Source organism: Sapajus apella, unplaced genomic scaffold, assembly GCF_009761245.1.
Source record: "Sapajus apella isolate SASKATOON/1434 unplaced genomic scaffold, GSC_monkey_1.0 scaffold45, whole genome shotgun sequence".
Taxonomy (NCBI): domain Eukaryota; kingdom Metazoa; phylum Chordata; class Mammalia; order Primates; family Cebidae; genus Sapajus; species Sapajus apella.
Window position 1 is genome coordinate 2,739,635 of NW_022436985.1, and position 26,797 is coordinate 2,766,431.

Here is a 26,797-nt window from a genome sequence, read left to right on the forward strand (position 1 = left end):
GTGATCCCTTTTAGGAGGAGAGGTGTTCTGGTTTCGGGTGTTTTCATACTTTTTGCGCCGGTTTCTTCCCATCTTTAAGGATTTATCCACCTGTCGACTTTGTAGTTGCTGGCTTTCAGATTGGGTCTCAAATCTTTCAGATTGACGTTCTGTTTGTTGATGATGAGGTTATTTCTGTTTCTTGGTTTTCCTTCTGACAGTCTGGCCCCTCTGCTGTAGGTCTGCTGAGGTTCACTCCAGGTCCTGCTTGCCTGGGGTTCACCTGCAGCAGCTGCTGAACAGCAAGGGTTGTTACCAGTTTTCTTCTTCTCCTATCTTTGTCCCAGAAGGATACCCACCTAGTGTCAATCTGATCTCTCTTTTATGAGGTGTCTTTTTGGATATATAGAGGTCAGGGAGCTGCTTGAGGAGACGGTCTCTTTATAGGAGCTCAAATGGTGAGCTGTGAGCTCTGTTGTTGTTCATTCAGAGCTTCTGGGCAGGTACTTTTAGGTCTGCTGCAGCAGAACTCATAAACTGCTTTTTGTTCCCAGGTGCTCTGTCCCAGGGATTTAGGGCTTTATTTATGAGTTTCCGTTATGCTGCCGCCTTTTTTTTTTTTTTTCCCTCAGACCTGCCCAGCCCAGCAAGGAGGCAGCCTAGTCACTGTTGGCCTATAGGGGCTTTGCTGAGCTGCTGTGGGCTCGGCCCTGCTGCCGAGTGAATTTCCCTGCAGTCCTGTTTATATGGGTGTAGTTAGAACTGCTTTGGCGATGGTGGCCCGCCTCTTTTGAGGCGGAGTCTCTTTGCTGTGGCGGGTTGCCTTGGCAATGGCGGGATGCCTCGGCAAATGCAGGTTGCCTTGGCAACGGCGGGCTGCCTCGGTAATGGCGGACGCCCCTCCCCCGCAGAGCTGGACCGTCCTGGGTTCAGCTGCGCTTGCTGTGAAACTCTCAATCCAGAGTTTCTGGTTGCTGTTCTTTTGTGGGGGTGTGGCCAGCCAAGCCTGATCGCCTGGCTCCCTGCCTCAGAGCCTTTTTTAAGTTTGTGTTCCAGTCGCCTGTTGAAGAGGCGCCTGGGTGTGTTTGTTTTCCCCTGCGGCCACTCACTGCGCTGGCTTAAACAGCAGCACTGAGGTTTGTGGCGCTTTTTTTTTTTTTTGCCCTGGAATCTACTGTCCTGGTTCTCTGCTCAGTCCCCTTTTTGAACCGGCGAATGGGCGACTTCCTGTGGCTCCAATCGCCAGTCAAAAGGGCACCTTGACTGGTGTATTTTGTACGGAGAACCGCGGCTCTGGGGCGCCGACAAAGCAGCCGCGCGGGGCAAAGCAGCGGCGCTGGCCAGCACAGCCGCGCTGGCAAAAACAGCCGCACTGGTGACCGTGGAGCACCTCCGCCCGGGAATTTCCTAGTCTGTGGGCAATAAAAACATGGCGTCCACTCACCCTCTGCGCTTTCACTGGGAGCTGCAATCCTGAGCTGATCCTAAACGGCCATCTTGGATCGTCCCCTCCACTCTTCTGTTTTAAATCTTGCTTCTACTCCCCTTCTACTCTTGAATATACACCTCTTTTATTATCTAAATAGCCACCTATATCTTCTTTATTTTGGCCTTGTTTTCCCCAGCAGTTTATTTTCCGTAGTTGTAGGCCTAAAAGACAAATGTTCAAATGGTTTTTCCAAGTGGTTGTCATTCCCCTTCTTAAAAATGTATAATGATGGCTCCCCTTTGTCCATGGAATAAAGCATATTCTCCTTGATCTTATCTTCAAAGTCTTCGGTATAATTGGCTCCTAGTCAAACTTTCTAGCCCTGTCCCATAGTTTCACCTTTACCACATGCCTTATATAGTAAGCTGATGTGGTTTTTCCTCTTAAACTGTGCTCAACAAACCACCAGTGTCTTATAAGTTCTTTAATAGGTGTTATTTTGGAAAACAAGAAAACAAAATCTTGGCAGTCAATTTAAGAAACACTGCAGTAATTATATTCCCCTTTTGGAGAAAGTATGAAGTCATCTTAATCCATTTGGGCTGCTGTAGCAAAATACCACAGCCTGGGTAGTTTATAAAGAACAGAAATCCATTTCTCACAGATTTGGAGGCTGGGAAATTTGAGATCCAGCAGATTAGTTGTGTGATGAGGACCTGCTTCATCCTAGATGATGCCTTCTTGCTGTGTCCTCACATGGCAGAAAAGGCAAAGGGTGCCTCTCTTGCCTCTTTTATAAAAGCAGTAAGCCTTTCTTGAGGACAATTGCCCCCATGGCCTAGTCACCTTCCAGAGGCCCCGCCTCCTAATACCAACACCTAGGGTGTTAGCATTTCAACATACAAATTTGAAGGGATATGAATACCGATACCATAGCAAATGTATATTAGCATAACAGTCTCCAACCTTTTTGCCATGAGGGACTGTTTTAATGGAAAACAGTTTTTCCACAAACTGGGATGGGGATGGCTCAAGTGCATTACATTTATTGTGTACTTATTTCTATTATTATTTCTCTGTAATACATAATGAAATAATTATACAACTCACTGTAATGTAGAACCAATGGGGGCCCTGAGCTTGTTTTTCTGCAACAGTCCCATCTGGGGGTGATGGAAGACGATGACAGATCATCAGGCATTAGATTCTCATAAGGTGCATGCAGCCTATCTCCCTGGCATGTGCAGTTCATGGTAGGGTTTGCGCTCCTATGAGAATCTAATGCTGCCCCTGAGTGACAGGAGGTGGAGCTCAAGCAGTAATGCTCCCTAACCTGCTGCACACCTCCTGCTGTGCGGCCAAGTTCCCGGACTGGTCCATGGCCTGGGGATTGGGGACTTCTGTTTTAGCATGTGAAAATCTTAGGAAAGGTCTGTAGTGGGAAAACCTTCTTTACTATTTGTTGACTGTCATCTTTGTCACAGAGTCTCTATTGAAATATCATGAGACATTAATGTCACCCCAGGAGATGATTTAGGAAATACCACTCACACGTTTTCAAAGGGGAATTGTGGGAGATGTGTATAAATTGTATCAAGTGATGCATACTCTTTTCTTTACACTTTTGAGAATTATAATCATAGAAACATTAAGTTTTGAGAACTGTGGCAGCCATTTAGTTCAACTTAATTCATTGATGGCATGCTTTTCATTAAATTGAGTGAAACTAATTTTTTATTATCTTGACTTTGTGGACCTACTTATATCACGTGGAACTTCAAAAAATAAGTTTGTTTACGTTCTGTCCTTTTATTACTAGTCTTAGATAACTTGAAAAACACAATTATCACATCTCTTTCCCCAAGTCTCTCCCCTCTTTCGTCTAAACATTATAGCTGAAGAGAAAGCGCCGTGAAATCCGGGGTCATGTCTGTCTTTCTTTACTGTTCCTGCTCCTGCTTAACATGGTGGTGGGTACTTAGTAGGGGCTCAATAAATATGTTTTGAATAATTATCCTTTATACCATGCCTTTCTTCACTCCACCTCTCTCAGCATCTTATTAATTCTTGAAGTATCTCAAATGCAATACTGTAAATGCATCTTTCTATAAAAACCTAAGTCACAGGTAAATATATCCTCATTTCTGTTATTTGTACTTCCATTTTCATCATACTCATAGTAATTGTGGAAATATTCTAATCCAAATGAAATTATCAATATTCGACATTCAACCTTTTTTTGTTTTTTGTGGATAGCTGGGATTACAGACCCCTGCTGCCGTGCCTAGCTAATTTTTGTATTTTTGGTAAGAAGGGGTTTTACTGTGTTGGCCAGGCTGGTCTTGAACTCCATCCTGAGGTGATCTACCCACCTCAGCCTCCCAAAGTGCTGGGATTATAGGCATGAGCCACTGTGCCTAACCAATATTCAACCATTTTTGAAGTGTAAAAATTACAGTCTTACATTCAATATCGTGTGTTATTTATGATAGTTATATTTATGTATACATATATTAATAGATGTGCATGTATATATAATATATGTAATCCCTGTCTCTTCAACTAGATTGGAATGATGATATGGTTTATATTTTGTAAAGATTTTTCTTTTCTGTAGTTTATAACAAGGCACTAAGCACAGGCAATGATCACTGACGGTTTATTTTCTGAGATTATAGCTAATCATCCTACTAAATTTGTGTAACTGAAATTTAGTGAAACAAACCGACAGTGTTTATTTGGAATATTTCATGAATACATAATTTGAGGAATACATAAAGATAGCTTAATCTTCTGTAAGAAGAGTTACTTTATACAATAAATATATGTATCACACCAATTGTTATTCTCCATGTAATCAGTTTAAACTCAGTTCTCATTAACAGAGTGAACAATTTCAAAAGGAAGTTATGCGGGGTTTGCTTAAATTTTAGTAAATGATGCATAAAATTTGAAAACTCTATTTGAACTTCATTCCATAATCTGTTATTTAAGGCAGTGGGAGTATTGCCTTTGCAAGAATAGAGCTTTATATCTGTAATATAGTTGTCTGCCAATGAAGGTAAATGGTTCTGGAATATAAATCAATTATTTATTTGATTTCTTTCTCAGAGGTGCTTATTTCAATACCAGAAACTAACAATTTTTCTTTTCAGTATGAGGCTGGCCCCAGAGCTGAGTAAATAAAAGTAGAAAATTGATACAGACCCATGTAGTACATGAAAGCTCTTTCACTAAGTTAATCTGATAACTTCATTAAGATAGTAATTGCTGGTTAGTCATAACAGAATATCAATCGTCCTGGATTGAAAGATGTAATGTTTCCTCACCTCTACTTTGCAATCATGCTCTAGGCCATATCTGTGCAATAAATATATGCTATTAAATTTTTTTATGCAGTATGAAGATTCAAACATTAAAAATCTTCCCCATAGGATACTGAACTGTATTATTCAGCTCATTTTTCATTTATTAGTGTTCACAATTGATTCATCCTGATTTCACATTGACTTTGTCTTTAAACACCTGAGCTAACATGGCCAACATAAAGTCAACTGCAATTACAGAAACATGGTTAGATGAGAGTTCTAGAACTTGAGTATTGTTGCTGTTGCTTCCATTATATCACACAGATGGATCTCTGCTAGCTGAGTTATTTGAGTTCACCTTCTGTGTATAAACGTTTTCGTTTTCATTCTTTTTCTAAGTTACAAAAAGAAGAGAGTACTTGAAAGTTTTAAGGCTACACATTTAGATCATTTTTGTTTCTAATCTATTTTGTCATTAACTTTTTATTGTTATTGCTATTTGTTCATTTTTGGTAATTCTGATACTTGCAAATATCAGTATTATAGACCCTGTAAGGGTCTATAGATCTTGCCACCAGATCCTCTAAATAGCACCGGTATGTACTCCAGAACACCTCAACTATATGCTATTTGCAGAACTATGTAATTTTAATTTAATTATATCCCATGGGGAAGATTTTTAATGTTTGAATTTCATATTGTGTAGAAAATGTTAATAGTATATATTTATTACACAGATATGCCCTAGAACATGATTGCAAAGTAAAGATGAGAAAACACTACGCCTTTCAATGCAATTTTAGGAAGTTGTATTTTATTAGGGGAAAACAGAAATTTTCTAAAATGATATACAGTGACAGTTTTTAATATAATAAAACTCTCACTGTATATAATGTAAAAAAACACAAAGGAATTCTCCCCTGCCAATTAACACTTAGGGCAAGCTTACTTGTAATACATAACTCCTCTTCCTTTCCACAGCGAAGATGAAAGCACTGATTAATACAATTTAATCAAGAATATGCATATAAGTAGATATGTAAGTACAGACACACATATTTGTGTGTGTGTGTGTTTTTCCAAATTCAGAAGAGAAAAGATCAAAACCTGTCCACCCTCAGGCCCACGCAGAGGCTACAATATGAAGTAGGAGTCGAAGGACCATTCTTTATCTAGATAACATGCTACCGAAACAGGGCATTTCAGGAGCAAAACCAGTGATTGTGTTGCTATAGCAATTTTGTCACGTGCTCAGCAACCATACATATGCTGTGGCCTGAGTTTTAATATGCGCTCTTCAAAGTGAGAACAGTACAGTTGTTCAAAGCTATGTTGTACTTTGTAATCTAACCTTTTAACCTTTGGCTAACATATGTGAAGAGTTTAAGAAGAGTCTCTTTTACTTTATTTTCTTTTTCTCCTTTTTTTTTTTTTTTTTTTTTTTTGAGATGGAATTCCTCTCTTGTCACCCAGGCTGGAGTACAATGGCATGATCTTGGCTCACTGCCACCTCCGCCTCCCGTGTTCAAGCAATCCTCCTGCCTTAGCTTCCCAAGTAGGTGGGATAACAGACGCCCACCAGCACACCCAGCTAATTTTGGTACTTTCAGTAGAGATGCGGTTTTGCCATGTTGGCCAGGCTGGCCTCAAACTCCTGACCTCAGGTGACCCAGTCGCCTCAGCTTCCCAAAGTGCAGGGATTACAGGCATGAGCCATCTTTTACTTTATTTTCATGGGAAGAAACATGTTTAAAAGAGATTGGGGTTGTCATATAAAACAGATTAAGCATCATTTTAAAGGAAGTTTAAGAAACAATTTAGCTTAGAAGAGAGGGTCTGCTTCCAAAAGAGCATAGCTTTTCTCTTAAAATTTAAATGTTGTTGGGTGTCTGAACTCATTGTGCTAAATATAAGTAAACTGGTTGATAATGATAAGATAATGACCCAGGCTATTATTCTGTTCTATTTGTTTCTGTATCACTAAATCTTAGTACCCACTATTCTCTCAATAATTTGGTCAAAATCTTGACGCTATTTCTCTCTCCTCACCCCATCATTTTTTTGGCATCTTTGGAAACACAATAGAGAATTTTTAGTGAAAATTTTCCACAACCGATGAATAATCGAATGCAAACCCTTGAGTAGGGGGGACATCATAACTAGCTCTGGATCCTGTTGTCTTTCCTGTGTTTACCATCAGTCCTGAGCCATCCCTCAGCTAGTGATTCTCAGACCAGTCCTGGGGAAGCCTGTTGAAATATCCATTCTTGCTGCCAGATCCTCTAAATAGCACCTTTTGGAGATATAAAAACCAGCCCATATAACATGAGAGCTACCATTAACCAACTTTCAGGGTCTGGCAAAAAAAAAAAAAAAAAAAAAGTAAGCACAGCATATAGCAAGTACAGTATCTTGCAATGAAAAGCGATTCAGATGAGGGAGCCCTGGACTCATTCCTAATTTCATCAAAGGTTTAACCTGATTATAAAACTTGTGTTCTGGAAGAAATTTCCCAGAACATGAAGGCAAAAGCCTCAAGGACCTATTAGGGCAGGAACTGTCAACCCTGACTGCACTTGACAGTTACCAGGAGGGATTTTTGAAAACACCTAGGTCCTGGCCCCGGCCCCAGAGATAATAATTTAATTGGGAACAGGTCATAGCTTTTCCTCCGTCTGTTTGTTTTCAGCTCTCTAGTAATGCTAATGTACAACCAGGCTGGAAAACCAGGGCACAAGAGGGATGCTATTTATTGTACAAGTGTGGCAGAGAGGGAGTAGATAGATGTTCTGTTCCAAATCCATGACCTAGATACTGTTCTTGGTGCTGTAGAGACATAACCAAGACTTGATTACTGCACTTAAGGATATCCCAGTCTAGAGGGAGCAAGAGAGAGGAGGAAAAAGAGAGACGGAGGGAAAGGAATATGCTTTACGCTTTGCTCAGGTTTTCCTCTCATTCTGAGAATAAATTCAGGAAACCCCTTGGTAGTTCTATGGTATAGAGTTACATGGATAGAGCTCCTGCTTTCTCCAATATCCTTTCCCCTGTCTCTGCCTATTAAACTGCTAAAGCAGAAGGATAGCAGCCTCCTGAGGGAAGTGGGGGAACTCTCAGGCTTAAGTGAATTAAAATTTCACTGGAAACACCCAGGGGAATGTTCTGTACAAGGCAAGTCCAGGACTGGCAGGGAGTGAATGGCATGCTTCTTTTAATAGCTACACTGTGGATGACCCTGGACAATGATGCCCTCTGTATGAAGTGACCTCTGTGACTAAGAGGCTGCCTCTCTACACCCATTCTGGGGGGCATTTGTGAAACCAGAAAAACACCGCATGGCAGACAGTTTTTCTCACCTTTTTGTTCTGTTAGATTTTTGCATCCAGGCTTTGAAGGTGGAGATAGACTGCAAATGCCCTTAGTCACTGCATTTGTCTCCTAGACTTAAAACAACAGAAACGTATTTTCTCACAGTTCTGGAGGCTAGAAGTCTGAAATCTAGCAGAGCTGCCCTCCTTGGGGAGCTCTAGGGGAAAATCTGTTCTTTGTCTCTTCCAGTTTCTGGTGGCTGCCCTGGTGGCTTGCAGCTCCGTCACTGCCATCTCAGCCTCCACCTACTCCGCCACCTTCTTTTTCTCTGTGTCTCTTACAAGGATTCTTGTTATTGGATTCCAGGCTCACCTGGATAATCCAGGCTATTCTCCTTATCCCAAGATCTTTAACTAATGACTTCTGCAAAGACCTTTTTGCCAAACAAGGTAAGATTCACAGGTCCCAGGGATTCAGACATAGACATATCTTTTGGGGGGATACCATTCAGCATTCAGCCCACTACAGTCACCAAGCATTTATTTGTCAAGAAAAAGTCACTTGATGGACAGTGCAGAAGGGAAGCAATGGTGGAGACAGCCAGTAGGAGTGATGGGTGTTGAAAGTAAAGGCGCTTACTCACCTGGTTGTTTTCCCTCATTTGGTCGGTAATTCTAAGGTACCTATAAATGGAACAGGCAATGAAAGCATTCCCTAGTGTTCTTTATCAGGTTTCTGAGGCCTCCCCCAGTCTGCTGCCTTGTACTCAGGGCCAGAGACAGGAAGAGAGCTGCTCAGCCAGGCTCTGCATTGCGCTTATTTTCCTCCTGCTCACGGCATCCTTGCCAGCCCCTGCATTCATGCTCATAGCCACGTTTCTCATACAAGTTCTTTCTTCACGTTGTTGCCAAAGCCAACCCAAAATAGCCAATACAATCAAAAGAGCTTCACTTTATAATTTCCTTTACACACGTACATATACACGTGCGCGCGCGCACACACACACACACACACACACACTTATTTTTGCTTGGCCTAGCAACACAATGGGAATGTAAACACGTTGTTAATGCAGCCACTCTCAGTTGGCTTCCCAGATGGCTTGAGTTCAATAGATTTTTCCCCCTGATTTCCTCAGCTTCTCCTAGCAAGTGCTAAACAGCCATTATGCCTTTTTCTGCACATTGAGATTCATCTGCAGCTACTAAACTGCCTCCAAAGTGCTTCAATTTTGCATGAGCACTAAGCTGGGGACTGGGAGACATTACCCAGTGCTGGAGGCCGAGATCATTAGAAAGAGCATGTAAATCCTCTGAACCAGAAATAAAAAGTGCAGAGATTTCCTTTGTGAAGTCCCAACTGCTGCTTTATGTAAAACACGAACCTTTGGCAAGATTTTATGTGGCTCCTTTTACCTTCTCAATTTTATTTTTGCTTTTTTTTTTTCTTTCCTTTCGGCATATGTGTTCTTTTTTTTCCCTAAGCAGTGAAATTTCCATCAGGAACATATGAAATAACAGCCATCCTGTGTCATTATTTTTCTTCTTAGGACCTCAGATCCCTCTTCTGTTTTAATAGGGATGATACCTCAAAGTATTGTTAAAGGAGCTCCTACGTGATAGACTTTTTAAAACGCCGGCTGTATACCAAGAAACTTTTAGGTGGGATGAGTTGACGTTTCTAAGATATGTACAGAGGACGAAAATCTATATTATTAAATGCAGATGTAAGAAGTGTGCAGATGTTGGATTATGGACAGAAGTTGGAACACAAGCCAAAAGGAATTGTGATAACTATTAGTGAGAAAGCAGTCATTGATTCTTCTCATTTTTCAATAGGTACATCCCTATACATTATCACCTAAAAGCCTTGTTTGTATTTTTCAAGGTGAACATATTTTTATCTGCACTTGATCTGTATTTGCACCTCTGCTGTTCACCCAGGCTGTTCATCAGACCATCTTGCCACAAATTATAAGTGGGCCTGCGGTCAGCTCCTGAAGCGCCTGTGAGAGGGTGGGCATGCTAGGCTTAGAACCCTGAGTGCTGTATGGTTTTGCATGATGTGGGGCTGGGCCCACACTCCAAGTCCCTGGCTTTGTAACAAAAAACATTTATAATGGAAAGGTTGACTGTCCATCTTTTTTTTTTTTTTTAAACAGAGTCTTGCTCTGTCTCCCAGGCTGAGTGGAATAGCACAAACTTGGCTCACTGCAGTCTCTGCCTCCCAGATTGAAGCGATTCTCCTGCCTCAGCCTCCTGAGTAGCTGGGATTATAGGCCCTTGCCACCACGCCCAGCTTTTTGTATTTTTTAGTAGAGATGGGGTTTTGCCATGTTGGTCAGGCTTGGTCTTGAACTCCTGACCTTAGGTGATCCACTTGCCTCGGCTTCCCAAAGTGCTGAGATTACAGGTGTGAGTCACCATGCCCAGCTGGCTCTCCATCTTTATTTATTATTTCCTTTGCAGGAGGAATTTTTGAACACTTGTAATAACATTTATTTTGATCTATCGTGTATCCTTTTAAGAGTAATATACTAGGCTTCTTTTATATGTTTTCTCTACAATTATTTCCCTTTTTTCCATGTATGTATATAGTAAGTCATTGCTATTCTTCCTTTTAGGATTCTGAGAGTAAAAATGTGTGCTTGATGTACACTTAGTGATCAGATACAGCAGTTCATTACTTATCTCTAAACACATTTCCAAGGACGTTTATTAACCATCGATTTATTCAATAGTGAATATGCAAGTAAAATCTGACAGAAGTGTTACCAAATGGGCTTATAATAGGATATGAAGTAAATGCATTCCAACTTGGAGGTAAAAACAAAATACTAGGTGAATAATATGCATACAAATGCACACCGAGATATTAGGTACATATGTATACTCTCTATGTAATATATCCATTTTATGCTGAAACTCAGTTTTGTTTGTCAGCATGTTGTATGTATCCTTCAAGCTAAATATTCCTATCCATTAATTTCCCTTTCCTAAAAACATAGCTAGTCATGAAAATGTCATCGTCTTTATTAGTGTTAGTACCATTGCAAAATATTATTTACTATGATACATACCTCATGGCTCTAACTGCACATATTAAATAGCTACCTTTCATGTTCTTCTTCTAGTGGAAATTGTTTATCCACTAGAGCATGTGTCCTTTGAAGCAACACGTTTTTAAAAGAAAGGAAGAAGAACAAAACTTTGCCTAGAGATATGAATGCACATGATTGAAGCTGTTTGTTCAGTTGTAAATATTATACAGTTATATAAATTTCTCCGGGAATTAGAGCTCATAGTGGGAAACAATCAATTGTCTTTCTTTTTCTTTGTGATGCTGGTGTAGAATAGACATGAAGACATTGCAAGTTACAAACAATACTCAGAATCTGGGTTCATTCCTAACTACGGCAAGAAGAGCTGCCCTGAACAAGGTCCCCTTCCTAAGATTGTATGACAACGGATGTACCATTCTAACATGTTTGAGCCATTCTATCTTGGGAGTAGAGTGTGTTTAAATACTACAGCTGCTTATCATAACACAGACTTAAATGATATGGAATATAATATGCTTGGTACACAGTAGATTTTCAGTAAATACCTTTTGAATAAATGAATAAAGAAAATACTTATGAAGTCCATGATACTTTGTTGTTGTTTTTTTTTTTTTTTTTGAGTCGGAGTTTCACGCGTGTTACCCAGGCTGGAGTGCAATGGCGCAATCTCGGCTCACCGCAACCTCCATCTACTGGGTTCAGGCAATTCTCCTGCCTCAGCCTCCTGAGTAGCTGGGGTTACAGGCACGCGCCACCATGCCCAGCTAATTTTTTGTATTTTTAGTAGAGACGGGGTTTCACCATTTTGACCAGGATGGTCTCGATCTCTTGACCTCGTGATCCACCCGCCTCGGCCTCCCAAAGTGCTGGGATTACAGGCGTGAGCCACCGCGCCCCGCCCACTTTGTTGTTTTTTTACCGTGATTCAATGCTTAGCTCCAAACAATTAAAATTTTTTAATTTGACATCTGGTTAGATACACAAATAAGGATTTCTATTAATTCTGGAGCTTTTCAAATATCTGAATATTTGATTGTGATATTTTGATATGCCCAACTGCCTCAAAATGGAGAGGAATTTACTAGATAACAAACTATTATTTTCAAAATGTTATGCTTGCAATGTTTTTCAAAATGTAATTTCCAACATAAATGTTGAACAAATTGATGTGAAATACTAGGTCAGAGTGTTTAAGTGCCATTATCATTTTCTTTACAATCATGTTTTGATGTTTTTGCAAGAGAAGAAAAACTGAAACCTGAAACAACGGAAGAGTGACATGTAATTTGTGGAGAGCCCTGAATAGAAGCTGGAGAGCTCCCTGAGGGAGCTGACATTCTAGTTGGAAAGTGAAGGAAGACTCCAGAAGACATGATTATACTCATCGATTTTACACCTTTATTTAAATATAGATGTTAGCTTATTCTGTCCAAAATTAGTCAGAACTGACCTACTTAGTAGTTTCTGTTCAATTGCTTAATGTCCCTGCCTCACCTGTGTTATTGAATAGGGATACAAGGAATGCCTGCTAGAGGAGCTGTACCAGCATTGTGGTTGGCAAAATACTTAGGCCTTAGATCCTCTGACTCTCCGTGTCAAGGTAGCTCCACTATATCTCCACTTCAGTGTGGTGGGGTTCTGGAGGATTTGTAAAATTCCAGGTGGCTTGGCTGAAGGACAAGAAAGGCAACTCCCCTGAACTCATTTCTAGTGTTCAAAATCCATTTCTAAAGAGCCTACCCTAGTCTGCATTGCCCTGAACAATTGAAGTCTCCACTCAGACTTGACTTGCTGGCCTCTACCTAAAATTCCCCAAACCAATCATGTCTTTCTCATCTGGTTATATGCCTAACATAATTTTCAATTAATGGTGCTCTTCTCCTCTCCTAAGTCTATTTAGTACCTCAAATGGTAACTTCGTGATTAGAATATACCTTTAGTCTCAAGATAATTATTATGCAGTACATTTTAAAAACATTTTATGGCTTTCAAGTACTTTTATAACTGTTATTCCATTTCTTTTCTCACAACCCAGCAAAACAAACACATTTTTAGTCTTATTTCACAAGATGGGAAACCAAGGTTTGATGAATTTAAGACTTGCCAAAACTCAGACACTAAATACAGAGCAGACTTTACTTTCTTATCTCAATAAATCACGAGGTTGTTGCATGTTAGATGAATATGTTTTCAGTCACCTAGTTGCAATAATAATAGTCCTGGGTGAGAGGAATTTTTAAACATATGAGCCTTTATAGTTTGCTTTTTAAAGTTTCATTAAGAATATGAAACATTTGCTTTTAAGATAAATAACTATCCTCAATAGAACATACTGTGTGTGAACTGTTATAAGTAGTAGTCACTCAGAGGTGATTGCTCTTAATGCTTGTTTTCAAATCACTTGGAGTAAGTGAAAAACGAAAGCCCATGAGGATGAATAATTATTGTTCTGGATACATATGCCTGGTTTCTACTGTCAGACAGCGTTTTCAGAGGGTCACCAAGAATATTGCTCTTAACACATATGATTAATGACGATGTAAGATCAAAGATCTGAAAATAATTTTGTAATAATAATTAAAATTAAAATTATTAAAATTCCTTTAAAGTAAATCAGTTTATCCTTGTTTACTAATAGAGACAAATTAATCTTCCTGAAGCGTGCCATTTAAAAACTGTCATTTTACCACCAATTTATAATTTTCACAGTCTCACTGCTCCAAAGAACCAAATTCCATAGCTGCCATTTAAAGCTCTTTGCAAATCTTCTCTTCTATCTAATTTAACACTTATTCCATTACTGAGTGTATGTAAACTACCCTCCCCTGGAGTTCTCCATGCGTTTTCATCTCTGCACTTTGGCTTCATGCTATTCTCTCTTCCTGAAGTGTCTGTGATTCCTTTCTCTAAATTTTTAAATCCAAACTTTGTTTCAGTATCATTCTCAAATATTCCACATTGCCATGTTCCCCCAATCTCTCCATCTGAAACTATTTCACTATAGCTTTTGTCATGAGATATTCAGAATTTCCCAAATTTTGGCTTATTTTTATTCAATAGATCAATGTAAAGAGTGCTAAATGAAACCATACTGAAAGCTATGATGAGATGAGGTTCTGTGGCTGTGTTGACTGTAGGGCTCTGTGGTTTAACGAATTAGGGGAAATGGTGCTAATCTGTACTAAACAGACTTCTTTACAGCAGAATTTCTGATCAATGCCTTCAATGTATGGATGGCCATTCTGAGTCTTCTAGAAGATAGTGTATTAAACAGAAATCCCCAAGCTTGTTTGACCATGGAACTAGTTTCAGGAATATTGGTATAGTGAAAAAATAGGAACATGGGATTCAGACAAATGTGGATATAAATCTTTATTTTGATACTTATTGGCTGTATGAGCAGTTGTTTAAATTCTGATCTCTGCTCTTTACCTATGTATTATCGATTTGTCAGTACAAATCCCCACGGATTGTTATACAGATTAACTGAGACGCATGGTAGATGTTCAAAAAATACTAGTGACCTTTACTCTTCCAAGTTACAATTAAATTTATTTTATACCTTGGATTAAACACTTTATTTTCTGTTGTAACTATATATATGTATGAATCATTCACTTATTTAACATATACTAACTGGACAAATATTTGTGCCAGTGACTGTACTGATATGGAATACACAGGACAGTTCCTATGCTCAATGAACAACTATTTTATCTCTAGTCTTAATATCTTTTGAAGGGAGAATTCATAAGCATTTCGTCAATGTGGCCACCTAAGAAACTATCATAATGCATGAAATATGTGCTTAAGAATTATATTCATAATGGAATGTAACCCACAGGAGAACAGAGACCTTATCTCCTTGCCTGCTTTTTCTTTCTTTTCCTCTCCTCTCCTTTCCCCTCCTCTCTCCTCTCCTCCCTTCCCCTCCCCCCTCCCCTCCCTTCCCCCCTCCCCTTCCCTCCCCTTTCCATTTCTTTCCTTTCTTTTCTTTTCTTTTCACTACTGGATTTTATTCTGTCACCCACACCAGAGTGCAGTGGTGCAATCATAACTCACCTTAAGCTCAAACTTCTAGGCTCAAACAATGTTCCCACCTCAGCCTCCCGAGCAGCTAGTACTATGGGCATGCACTACCATGCCAAGCTAATTTTCGGGTCTCTTTATGTTGCCCAGGCTGGTGTTGAATTCTTGGCCTCAAGAAATCCTCTCACATAGGCCTCCCAAAGCTCTGGAATTATAAGCATGACCTACTGTGCAAAGATGATACCTGCTTTCTTTAGCACTGCATCCCCAGCACATGGAAAAGAAAAGTGCTTGTCACATCGTAGAGCCTCAAGAAATGTCTATTGAAGGAATGACTGGACAAGAGTAATAGTGAGGTCTGTAATTCACACGTGTACAGTTAACTAGATTTCCAAGAACACATTACTATCCCCCACTCTTAATAGCAGGAATCGTTTTCTTAAATTTTATTAAAATTGTGTTAAAACTACTCATGAATGCATGAAACAAGGAAGCAAAGACAGGCATGTAGTTAGATTTAGGTCATAATTAGGAATTATATTTTCCAAGAAAAGTGTTGGAATATACATTCAAATGTGTATAATATAGCTGGTGTCTTAGCACAAATATTTTTGTACCCTTTCAAATTAAACAAATTGTTGTCATGTATTTAAAAAATTGTTTCTTTATATTCTAAAGAGCATTGATACACAAAGTGTGAGTTAATTACAGAAAGCATTTTAGCTGCCCTTTTGGTATCAGAAAGACTTCTTTGCACAGATTCAAAAGATTTTTTTTTTAATCACCAAAGTTAAAAATAAGAATTAAATGACAACTAGTGCTTGTAAGGTTGATTTATAACAATTCGTTACAACTTTAAATGCAAGACAGAAATATTTTGCACATTCACCATTCCAGTTATCCCTCAGATATGGACTCAGTTTGATGTTAGTTGGAAAGTTAACTCAAAAATAGAAGGCCTAGTTCTCCCGTAAAACTCAAAACCTGACACTCACACAAAGGAAAGAGGAAAACTGTGTTATGATTGCCAGAGTATCATTTTTCATTCTATGTAATATTGTCTTATAATTCAAATTTCAAGTTTTAAAGCGGAAAACTGTGCATTGATCTATAGTTGTCACAGAGCTTTCTAGAAGCACTAGAAACCTTCCCAACCCAGTTACACAATCCAGTGAATATCTTTTCGGTTCTAGACAAAACAAAAATATAACAAAGCACAGATCCTCTTTTGACACAGACGGCCACACAGAGCCAAGTTACTAAAAACTATGGCCATAAAAATGAATTGAGCAATGACCTAGAAATGCTCCTAAGCAAATTCCTTTAACCACTCAGATTCAGTCATATTCATTCTTTAACCTTTGAATAAATTTAGACTTTTAAATTTTTTATTAACACAACTGTATATATTTATGATGAACAACATGATGTTTTCAAATATACATATATATATAAAATGGAATGGCTAAATCAAGCTAATTAACATATACATCACCTCATATACTTCTCATTTTTTGTAATTAGAACACTTAAAATCTACTGTCTTAGCAAATTTCAAGTACACAACACATTACCATTAACTGTGGTCATCATGTTGTATATCTCTTAAACTTATTCTTCCACTCTAACTGAAATTTAGTATCCTTTGACTAACATTTTCCCAGTCACCCATCTCGAAACTCCCACCCCTTGTGAACCACCATTTTTGCTCTGCTTCTATGATTTCAACCTTTTAGAATCCACATATAAATGTGATCATGCAGTATTTGTCCTCCTGTGCCTGGCTCATTTCATTTAACATAATGTTCTCCAGGCTCATCCAACTTGTAGCAAATCAAAATATTTCCTTTGTTTTTAAGGTTGAATCATTTTCCCCTGTGTGTATGTACCACATTTTTTATCTCCACTTATCTATTGATGGACACTTAGGTTAATACCATATCTTGGCTGTAGTGAATAGTCATACAGCGAACATAGGGGAGCAGATATATTTTTGAAATACTGATTCATTTATTTTGGGTTTATACCTATTAATGGAAATCCTGGGTCATATGGTAGTTTTATTTCTGCTTTTGTTGTTGTTGTTATTGCAAGGAAACATTATACAGTTTTTCATAAGGCTGTATTAATTTACAGCCTTACTCCCACCAACAGAGTGCAAGGGTTCCCTTTGGCCCCGTATCCTTTGCCAATATTTGTTATCTTTTGTCTTTTTGATAGTAGCCATTCTGCCAGGTGTGCAGTGATATCTCATTACTTTAATTTGTATTCCCCTAAGGATTAGTGATGTTGAACGTATTTTTATATACCTGTTGGCCATTTGTATGTCTCCTTTTGAAACATGTCTATTTGGATTCTTTGCCCAGTTTTTTAACTGGGTTATTTTCCTTGCTCTTGAGTTGACTGAGTTCCTTATATATTTTATCTATTAACCCTTTATAAGATGTATCAGAAGCTTTTTAGTTTGATGTAGTCCTATCTGACTCATTTTACTTTTGTTGCCTGTGTTTTTGGGGTCATATTTTAAAAATGATTACCTAAAGTCATGGAGCTTTTCCCCTATTTTTTTTTTCTAGTGGTTTTACAGTTTTGGGTCTTACATTTAAATTTTTAAGCCATTTTGAGTTGGTTTTGTATATTGTATGAGTTAAGAGTCTAATTTCATTCTTCTGCATGGGGATACCCAGTTGTTCCAACACTATTTATTAAAGAGACTATCCTTTCCCCATTGTGTATTCTTGGCATCTTGGTCAAACATCAATTGACCGTAAATGCACGGATTTATTTCTGGGCTGTTTTGTTCCATTGGTCTATGTGTCTCTTTTCATGCTAGCATTATGCTATTTTGATACTGTAACTTTATAGTAGATTTTGAGATCAAGTAGTGTGATGCCTCTAGCTTTGTTCTTTTTGCTCGACTGCTTTAGCTATTCAGTGTCTTTTGTGATTCTGTATGAATTTCAAGATTGTTTTTCTAATTATGTGAAAACTGTCATTGGAATTTTAATATGGATTACATTAAATTTGTAGACCACTTTGGGTAATATGAAAATTTTAACAATAATTTTAGTTTTTCTAATACATGAACATATCTTGCCATTAATGTTTTTCTTTTTCAATTTGTTTCATAAATGTTTTATGGTTTTCAGTGCACAGATCTTTCACCTCTTTGGTTAAATTTATTTGTATGTATTTTATTATTTTTATAGATGACATACATGGGATTGTTTTCTTGGTTTATTTTATTTATTTATTTTTATTTGAGATGGAGTCTCACTCTGTTGCCAGGCTGGAGTGTAATGGCGCGATCTCAGCTGACTGCAACCTCCATCTCCCAGATTTAAGCAATTCTCCTGCCTCAGCCTCCAGAGTAGCTGGGACTACAGCCATGTGCCACCATGCCCAGATAATTTTTGTGTTTTTAATAGAGATGGGGTTTCACCGTATTGGCCAGGATGGTCTCTATGTATTGACCTCATGATCCTTTCACGTCAGCCTCCCAAAGTGCTGGGATTACAGGTGTGAGCCACTGCACCTAGCCTTTCTTGATTTCTTTTTGGGAAAGTTTATTATTCTGGTATAGAATCATTACTGATATTTGTATGTTGATTTTTTGTCCTGCAACTTTACTGAACTCATTTATTAATTTTAACAGTTTTCATTTAGTCTTTAGGATTCTCCATATACGACATCACGTCATCTGCAAGCAGAGACAATTTCCTTCTTCCTTTGTGATTTAGATGGGTTTCTTTTTCCTGTTACATAATTGCTCCACCTGAAATTTGCAGTACTAGGTTGAATAGAAATGGCAAGAGTGGGCATCCTTGTCTTGTTCCTGATCTTAGAGGAAAAACTTGCAACTTTTCACTACTGAACATAATATTAGGTCTGGGCTTATCATATATGGCCCTTGTTGTGTTGAGATACATTCATTTTCTATCCAATTTGTTGAGAGTTTTTCTCATTAAAGGATGTTGAGTTTTGTCAAATTTTTTTTCTACAGCTATTAAGATGACAGTTTGGGCCAGTCATGGTGGCTCATGCCTGTAATCTCAGCACTTTGGGAGGCCGAGGTGGGCGGATCACAAGGTCAGGAGATCGAGACCATCCTGGCCAATATGGTGAAACCCCATCTCTACTAAAAATACAAAAAATTCACTGGGTGTGATGACGGGTACCTATAGTCCCAGCTACTCAGGAGGCTGAGTCAGGAGAATCACTTAAATTCGGGAGGAAGGGGTTGCAGTGAGCCGAGAAAGTGACACTGCACTCCAGCCTTGGTGACAGAGCGAGACTCAGTCTCAAAAAAAAAAAAAACAGAAGATGCCGGTATGATTTTTGTCATTCCTTTTGTTAATGTGATGTATCGCATTGATTGATTTGCACAGGTCGAAGCATCCTTGCATCCCAGGGATATATCCCACTTAATAAGGGTGCATGATCCTTTTAATGTGCTGTTGCATTTGGTTTGTTAGTATTTTGTTGACAATTTTTGCATCTATGTTTATCAGGGTTATTGATCTGTACTTTTCTTTTCTTCTAGTGTCCTCAGCAGGTTTTGGTAAGAGGATAATGCTGGCTTTATAACATGAATTTGGAAGTAGTCTCTTTCTTTAATTTTTTGGAAGAGTTTGAAACAGGTTAATGTTAGTTCTTCTTAAATAAAAGTGCAGGTCCTGGGCTTTTCTTTGATGTGAGACTTTTTATTTCTGATTTAATCATCTTATTGATAATTGGTCTGTTCTGGTTATCTATTCCTTCATGTTTCTGTCTTTGTAAGTGTTGTGTTTCTTACATTCGTCTTAATCACAAAGATAGTAGATGTAACTTTAACAAAATTATACTCATAATAAAGCTAATACATCATTAAGTTGTAATTCCCACTTGCATTAAATAATTTTAGTTAAATTATATAGCTTGCTTATATATTAAACTGTATTAAAAATTCAAGAAAAACATTTCAAAGAATAGGTAAATTTTGTGTTTATAGTTCCTTCTGCTCTAGTTAAAGATTGTTAAATGACTTCATGTAACACAACATTGCATCTTGATTCTGAAATTCTGCCTTTTAATTTATCATACTTTAATTACTTTAGCAAAAGTGATAAGATGCTAAAACAATAATCAGTTTTTTATGGTATGACATCCTTCTAAATAATGAAAGGGTGTTTGTGTGATTTAATTGATATTAAGTGATCTCGAATTGATGTGTTTTGTATTTTGGTTAGTACTAGTAAAATCTTATAATAGGATAAGACACTGAAAGAAAGTATGAAAAGATCAAACTACTTCAATAAAACTTGTCATATATTCCAGAACATCCCACCTTGCAGCATTGTGTATTTCCTACCAACCTATGTACTAACTGTGAATGTACTATAATGAGATTTGGTGGAGTGAACTCTGCAGTTCTACTCCAGTTAAAGAAGGTTGCTGGAGAAAGTCAAATTTCCAGGCCTGTACAACATAATATCTTAAATCTTCCTTTTGCCATAAGAAAGATAAAGTCATGGGGAGGAATACAACCCAGGCATACATAGTAGCTAAGGCTAAAGTTGGGTTAGAATGCTTTTCAATGAAACATACATGGAGTATCACAAGGTACAAATCGATGATCATGAAAATGTGTTTCAAGATGATGTGTGATTTTTTTCAGTATCACCTAATAAACAAGATATGCTTATAAAATGTATGAAGGGGCTAGGTGCAGTGGCTCACACCTGTAATCCCAGCACTTTGGGAGGCAGAGGCGGGTGGATCATGAGGTCAGGAGTATAAGACCAACCTGACCAACATGGTGAAACCCCATCTCTACAAAAATTAGCTAGGCATGGTGGTTGCATACCTGTAATCCCAGCTACTCAGGAGGCTGAGACAGGAGAATTGCTTGAACCCTTGAACTCAGGAGGGTTGTGATGAGCTGAAATCATGCCACTACCCTCCAGCGTGGGCAACAGAGTGAGACTCTGTCTCAAAAAATAAATTAATTTAATTTAATTTCTAAAAATACACACACACACACACACACACATATATATATATATATATACATATATATATATATATATATATATATATATATGAAGGTCTTAAGGGTGAGTAATGTCTGATTCATTCTTACATTTCTGTAGCTTAACATAATATCTGATATTAATACACTTTAATAATTTGTTTGATAGCACTGTATATTACATTTTGGGGAAATATAGATATTGTTTTAAGTAATTATTTAATTGCATTAAGCATGTATTCATGCTCACTTTATAGTAGTATCCTAGAACTACAGTATTTGTGGTGCCTTACCACTATTATGAAATTAAACATATGCTAAAAATAAGAAATAAATGTCATGTCATTATCAAGTCTTATTGCCATATATCTCACAAAGATCCAATCAGAGGATTGCATTTGAATCTGGATTTCTATATTCATTTGAAATGTCTTATTAAGAAGCGTACACTCATACTCATCATAAGACTTCTTGGAATAACATGCTAATTACTTTCCTGCACTCTGGCTCCCAAACCACAATGCATCCTATTATAAAAGCAAATCACTGCAAACTTCAAACAGCATGCATCCTTGAGATACCGCTATTAAAGGGAGCACCGTGATGGGAAATCTTTGATGTTATCAGATATGATGGAAACTGCACATTTGTATTTGCGTAAGTCCTGTAGACCAAAGCATTTCCCCTATCTTTAAATAACCTGAAACCAGTTTCAAGTTCCCAAATGCTCTTCAAAGCAACCCATCTTAGAAGTGATGCTGATGGCATTTCAAATTCAAGGTAGTTTGCTTTTTCCATCTCCAGACTTCAAGCAGATCTGAAATTATAGGTTCAAAGGGAAAATATATTATCTACTTTTACCCAAACCATTAGGCTCTGGTTTGATGAACAAACTATCATAGGTAATAAACTTACCTATGGTTATGCAAACATGGCCTGTAACCACGTAGCTCAGAGTCTGAATAATGAAACTGCTTCTAGGGAATTCTTCTGACCCATAAGTATTTAGATACTTCATGCTTCAGTTCTTTCTTTTTCTTGTGTTGTTGACCAAAAGTTGAAATGTAAACTTTGGGTCATGGTAACCCAACAACTGTACACAGCTCACCTCCTCCTGAATGGGACATCTGTGAAGCTGAATACAAAAATCAGTGTGTGCTTGACTCTGGTGCCCACAGGGAGCCTGAGCCACACAATTCAGAACATTCAGACTATGAATAACTCCTGTAGCAGCAGAGTTGGTCTGTGGCTTTTTAAAAGGCTTCAGATTTGTGGTCAGTAGAACCATCCTTGAGCCTATTTGAGCTAAAGGATGCAGTGGACCTACTGAATTCCTCCAGCATTTAATTAGGCTTCCTGTAATTGCTTTAAGTAAAAGTGGGGGAGAATGAGACCTGAAGTTATCATCTTGGGACACCAGATATTTGAATGTGGTTTTAATATCCTGAGCGTATTTGTTGCTGCTCTGCATCTTATAAAGAGCCATTATAGTTCTAAGGAAATACATATTGCAAATTTATCAGCCGTTTGGTGACAGTAAGTTACTGCAGTCTTAAAGGAAGAGGTTTATTTCCAGTAACTGAATTTCTCCATGAAGAGGGAATGTATAAATAAATAAAGCAGGCTGGGCGCAGTGGCTCATGCTTGTAATCTCAGCACTTGGGAGGCCAAGGAGGGTGGATCATTTGAGGTCAGGAGTTCGAGGCCAGCCTGGCCAACCTGGTGAAACCCCATCTATACTTAAAATACAAAAAGTAGCCAGGTATGGTGGAGCACCCCTGTAATCCCAGCTACTCAGGAGGCTGAGGCAGGAGAATTGCTTGAGCCTGGGAGGCAGAGGTTGCAATGAGTCAAGGTCATGCTATTGCACTCCAGTCTGGGTGACAGAGTGAGACCCTGTCTCAAAATAATAATAATAATAATAATAATAAATAAATAAAGTAGGTAAAAAGTATTAAGCACCAGAGAATAGAGGGGAAAAAAGAAAGAGATAGAAAGATATGGGGACTGGGGAAGGCGGTTGTGCTCCATTTTCCCATAGATTTCCAGAATCGGAATAATGTGAAAAAATACAATAAGACAGGAAAATGAGAGGCCTGAGCAGGGACCAGGGAAGAGGGAACAAAGTAGTGTTATTTGTTAATGGCCTGGGATTTTTGCTGAGATATTGTTATGTTAGTTAGACATTGGCTAAAATAATATACTAATCTTCTTTCCGCAAGAGGAAAAGTTTTTTAAGGAAAGTTCTGAAATACAGGTTTTAAGGTATTTCAGAAAATATACCCTCCCCTGTAACCTATAATCAAACTGTTTAAGAAATTTTAACTTTTATGAACTTATACAACTATAAAGAATTGAATACATACACACAGATATATATATGCACGCATACACATACACACATATCTGTATCTCTTTCATAATTCATATATATGTATATATTTAATTCTCATCTGATCATGTCATCTACTTGCTTAAAACACTTTAGTAATATCCATGGCTGTTAAGAAGAAACTGAAAATCTTTTTTTTTCTTTTCCCTTTTCTTTTGAGACAGAGCCTCACTCATTGCCCAGACTGGAATGCAGTGGTACACTCTTGGCTCACTCCAGCCTTGGCCTCTCAGGTTCAAGCAATTCTCCTGCCTCAGACTCCCGAGTAGCTGGGATTACAGGCATGCACCACCACACCTGGCTAATGTTTGTATTTTTAATAGAGACAGGGTTTCACCATGTTGGCAGGACTGGTCTCGAACTCCTGACCTCAAGTGATCTGCCTACCTTGGCCTCCCAAGGTGCTGGGATTACAAGTGTGAGCCACCGTGGCTGGAGGAAACTGAGAATCTTAAACATTGTAGATGTGAGCAGCTCTCAATTCAGCATGCTTTGGGATTACTTGGCAGGCATGTCAAAACACAGAGCTGCTGGACCCCACCCCAGAGATTCCTATTCAGTGATGCTGGCTTGGCCTGAGAATGTGCGTTTGCAGCAGGTTCCCAGGTGATACTGATGAAGCTGCTCTGGGGACCACACTTTGAGAACCACTGGTCTACATGACTATATAAACTAGACCCTTTCTTGTCTCTAGCTTCATCTCATGCTGCTATTCTCTGTGTGTGGTGCTCAGTTGTCTTCACCTAAATTCTCAAACTCCTAATTCCCTTTCCTGCCCTTTTCCATATGTCGGGTCCCTCCTGCTCACCATATAATTTGACCAAGCTAACTCCTACTGAATCCTTCATGCTAGACTGGGTTCCCTGGTTACTCACTCTCATCCCTGCACCTCTCCTTTGCAGCACTGAACACAATTGTATCTAAATAATAAGTTGTATGATGCATTGTGAATGTGATACCTCTTCACAATAATATAAGTTCATTGAGGGGAAGGACTGTTTTACTGATTACTCTCATAAGTGCTGATACAGTATCTTTTACATAATTGATACTTAATATTTATTCAAAGAATAAAAGAATGGATGGACACATGAATCGTGCAAAACCATATATTTAGTTATTCTCACTGTACCCATACTTGACCCAAAGCAAATTCTCCTCTTCCCTAGGGGTGTTCTGCTGGCTTCCTCAATGGACACTGTGCGGAAAGGGTGCAAGTTCAAGCTCCAGGAGAACTGGCAGTGTCCACATATGTTGTTCAGAGAGCTCCTCTTGCTCAGAGCAAAGAGGCACCTTGAACAATGAATGTCTGAAACAGCCTTGATAATTCAAGATAAATACCTCTAAAATGATAATACCAGACGCTTAGTTCAATTTTTTGTGATTCAAGATTACATACTGCTGTGAAATAAATTCCAAGCATTTGAGCATTTTAGCTGGAGGCCACTTTAACAGGGTTTTAGTACATTACAATTACAGAGAAACATTTTGGGACTTTCAAAATGTTATGCATGAAAACCTTAAAGTTCTATATTCTTTGGCTACAATACCAGAGGTTTGTTAACTAAGGCTAGTATATCTTTCCAGAAAAGCAATGTACCACTTAACTGAAACACAACTGTTAAAGTAATTTAGTTATTAAATAATCACCACAATGACTGTTGTTTTTAGCTATTGTAAATCTGTGTACATATGGTTATTTTACCCACATCCTATATCATTGAGGTAAAAACCTTAGAAGATGTGGAATTCAAGTTCATATTTCAATGTAGAGAGGGAGGTGAAAAGTAGTGAGCTATATTGGGAAAGAAATTATTTTGTGGAGTGATAGAGCCATTCCATTTTTATCTCCAGAATAATCCAGAAGATTCGAAATAGCAAATAAGAGAATGAAAAAGTTGTTGAATAAAATAACTGCTGTGAGAAGAAAAATCAAAAGAGATGAGAGACAATATCTGGGATGTTGATCTATGGCATCAAAAGGGTTGATGGGGAGAAAATATGACGTGATGGTTTATATTTCTTTAGTATGAGTCTTGTGTTGACTTAAATCTTCCTTTCTCTCTTGTCAGGTCTTATTGTCCGGGAAGTGAGCATTGAAATTTCGCGCCAGCAAGTGGAAGAACTCTTTGGACCTGAAGATTATTGGTGCCAGTGTGTGGCCTGGAGCTCAGCGGGTACCACAAAGAGCCGGAAGGCGTATGTGCGCATTGCCTGTGAGTCATTGTTCATAATCACCTTGGGTCTGAGAAGGTGATGAACATAAAAGTTTATACTGTAACTACCCCAGCACCAAAGAAACCTGCTCAAAAATCCTGGTCAAAAACTGCTCCCGGATTTCTGCATTTGAGCCACATATTCCTTTTTGGTCACCAGGATTTCATTTTATTTTTGATTTTTTTAATTTTCAATTTTTGTGGGTACATAGTAGGTGTATATATTTACATGGTGCGTGAGATGTTTGATACAGGCATGCAATGCATAATAATCACATCATGGGGAATGAGGTATCTCCTCTGGCATTTATTTTGTGTTATAAACAATTCAATTATACTCTTTCAGTTATTTAAAAATGTACAATTATTATTGACCATAGCCACCATGTTGTGCTATCAAATAGTAGGTCTTATTTATTCCTTCTAACTATTTTTTGTACTCATTCATCATCCGCACCTCCCCAGAAAACCATGCTGCTACCCTTCCCCGCCTCTGGTGATCATCCTTTTACTCCCTATGTCCATGGTTTCAATTGTTTTCAGTTTATTTTCTGTTTCAAGGCACTAAGTAGGTTTTTTTGTTTGTTTGTTTGTTTTTTATGGATGTGAAAGAGGTGTGCTACTTTCCAAATATTTTGATTTAAAAAAAAATATGCTAGGACCCTGGCTATAGGAAAATCAAGTGTATTCTTCGAATGAGTTTATTCCACCACTTTAAGACAAAGTTGAGTTGTTGTCCGAATGAAAACAGAGATTACCAAGATAAAGCTTCTCTATTTATTTTGGAACCATTCTAGTATATTGGACCACAAACAGCACTGTTTTCCAAATTGTGGTCATTTCTAGTGTATACAAGTTCAGGAAGAGCTTAAAAGGTACCTTGCAAAAAAAGGGTTCCATAATCAAATAAATGTGAGAAACACATTTTTGACAAAGTTATAGAAGCTTCTTCATTGCGAAACTTCTCAAGATTATTTAATATGCTGATGTGCATATTATCACCAATAGGAGAAGGAGCCTGCATCTTTGCAGAGCCCTTTCGTCAGTAAATATTCTCGCCGTCT

General features: G+C 38.2%; 1 protein-coding gene across 2 annotated transcripts in view; it reads left to right on the forward strand.

Annotated features, from left to right (window-relative positions):
- UNC5C (unc-5 netrin receptor C) overlaps positions 1-26,797 on the forward strand; it is a 393,986-nt gene that overhangs the window by 228,662 nt on the left and 138,527 nt on the right. For both annotated transcript variants that reach the window (XM_032239558.1, XM_032239559.1), the window contains exon 3: positions 25,590-25,733. In XM_032239558.1, the coding sequence (XP_032095449.1) occupies positions 25,590-25,733 (144 nt within the window). The remainder of the gene's footprint in view (positions 1-25,589; positions 25,734-26,797) is intronic.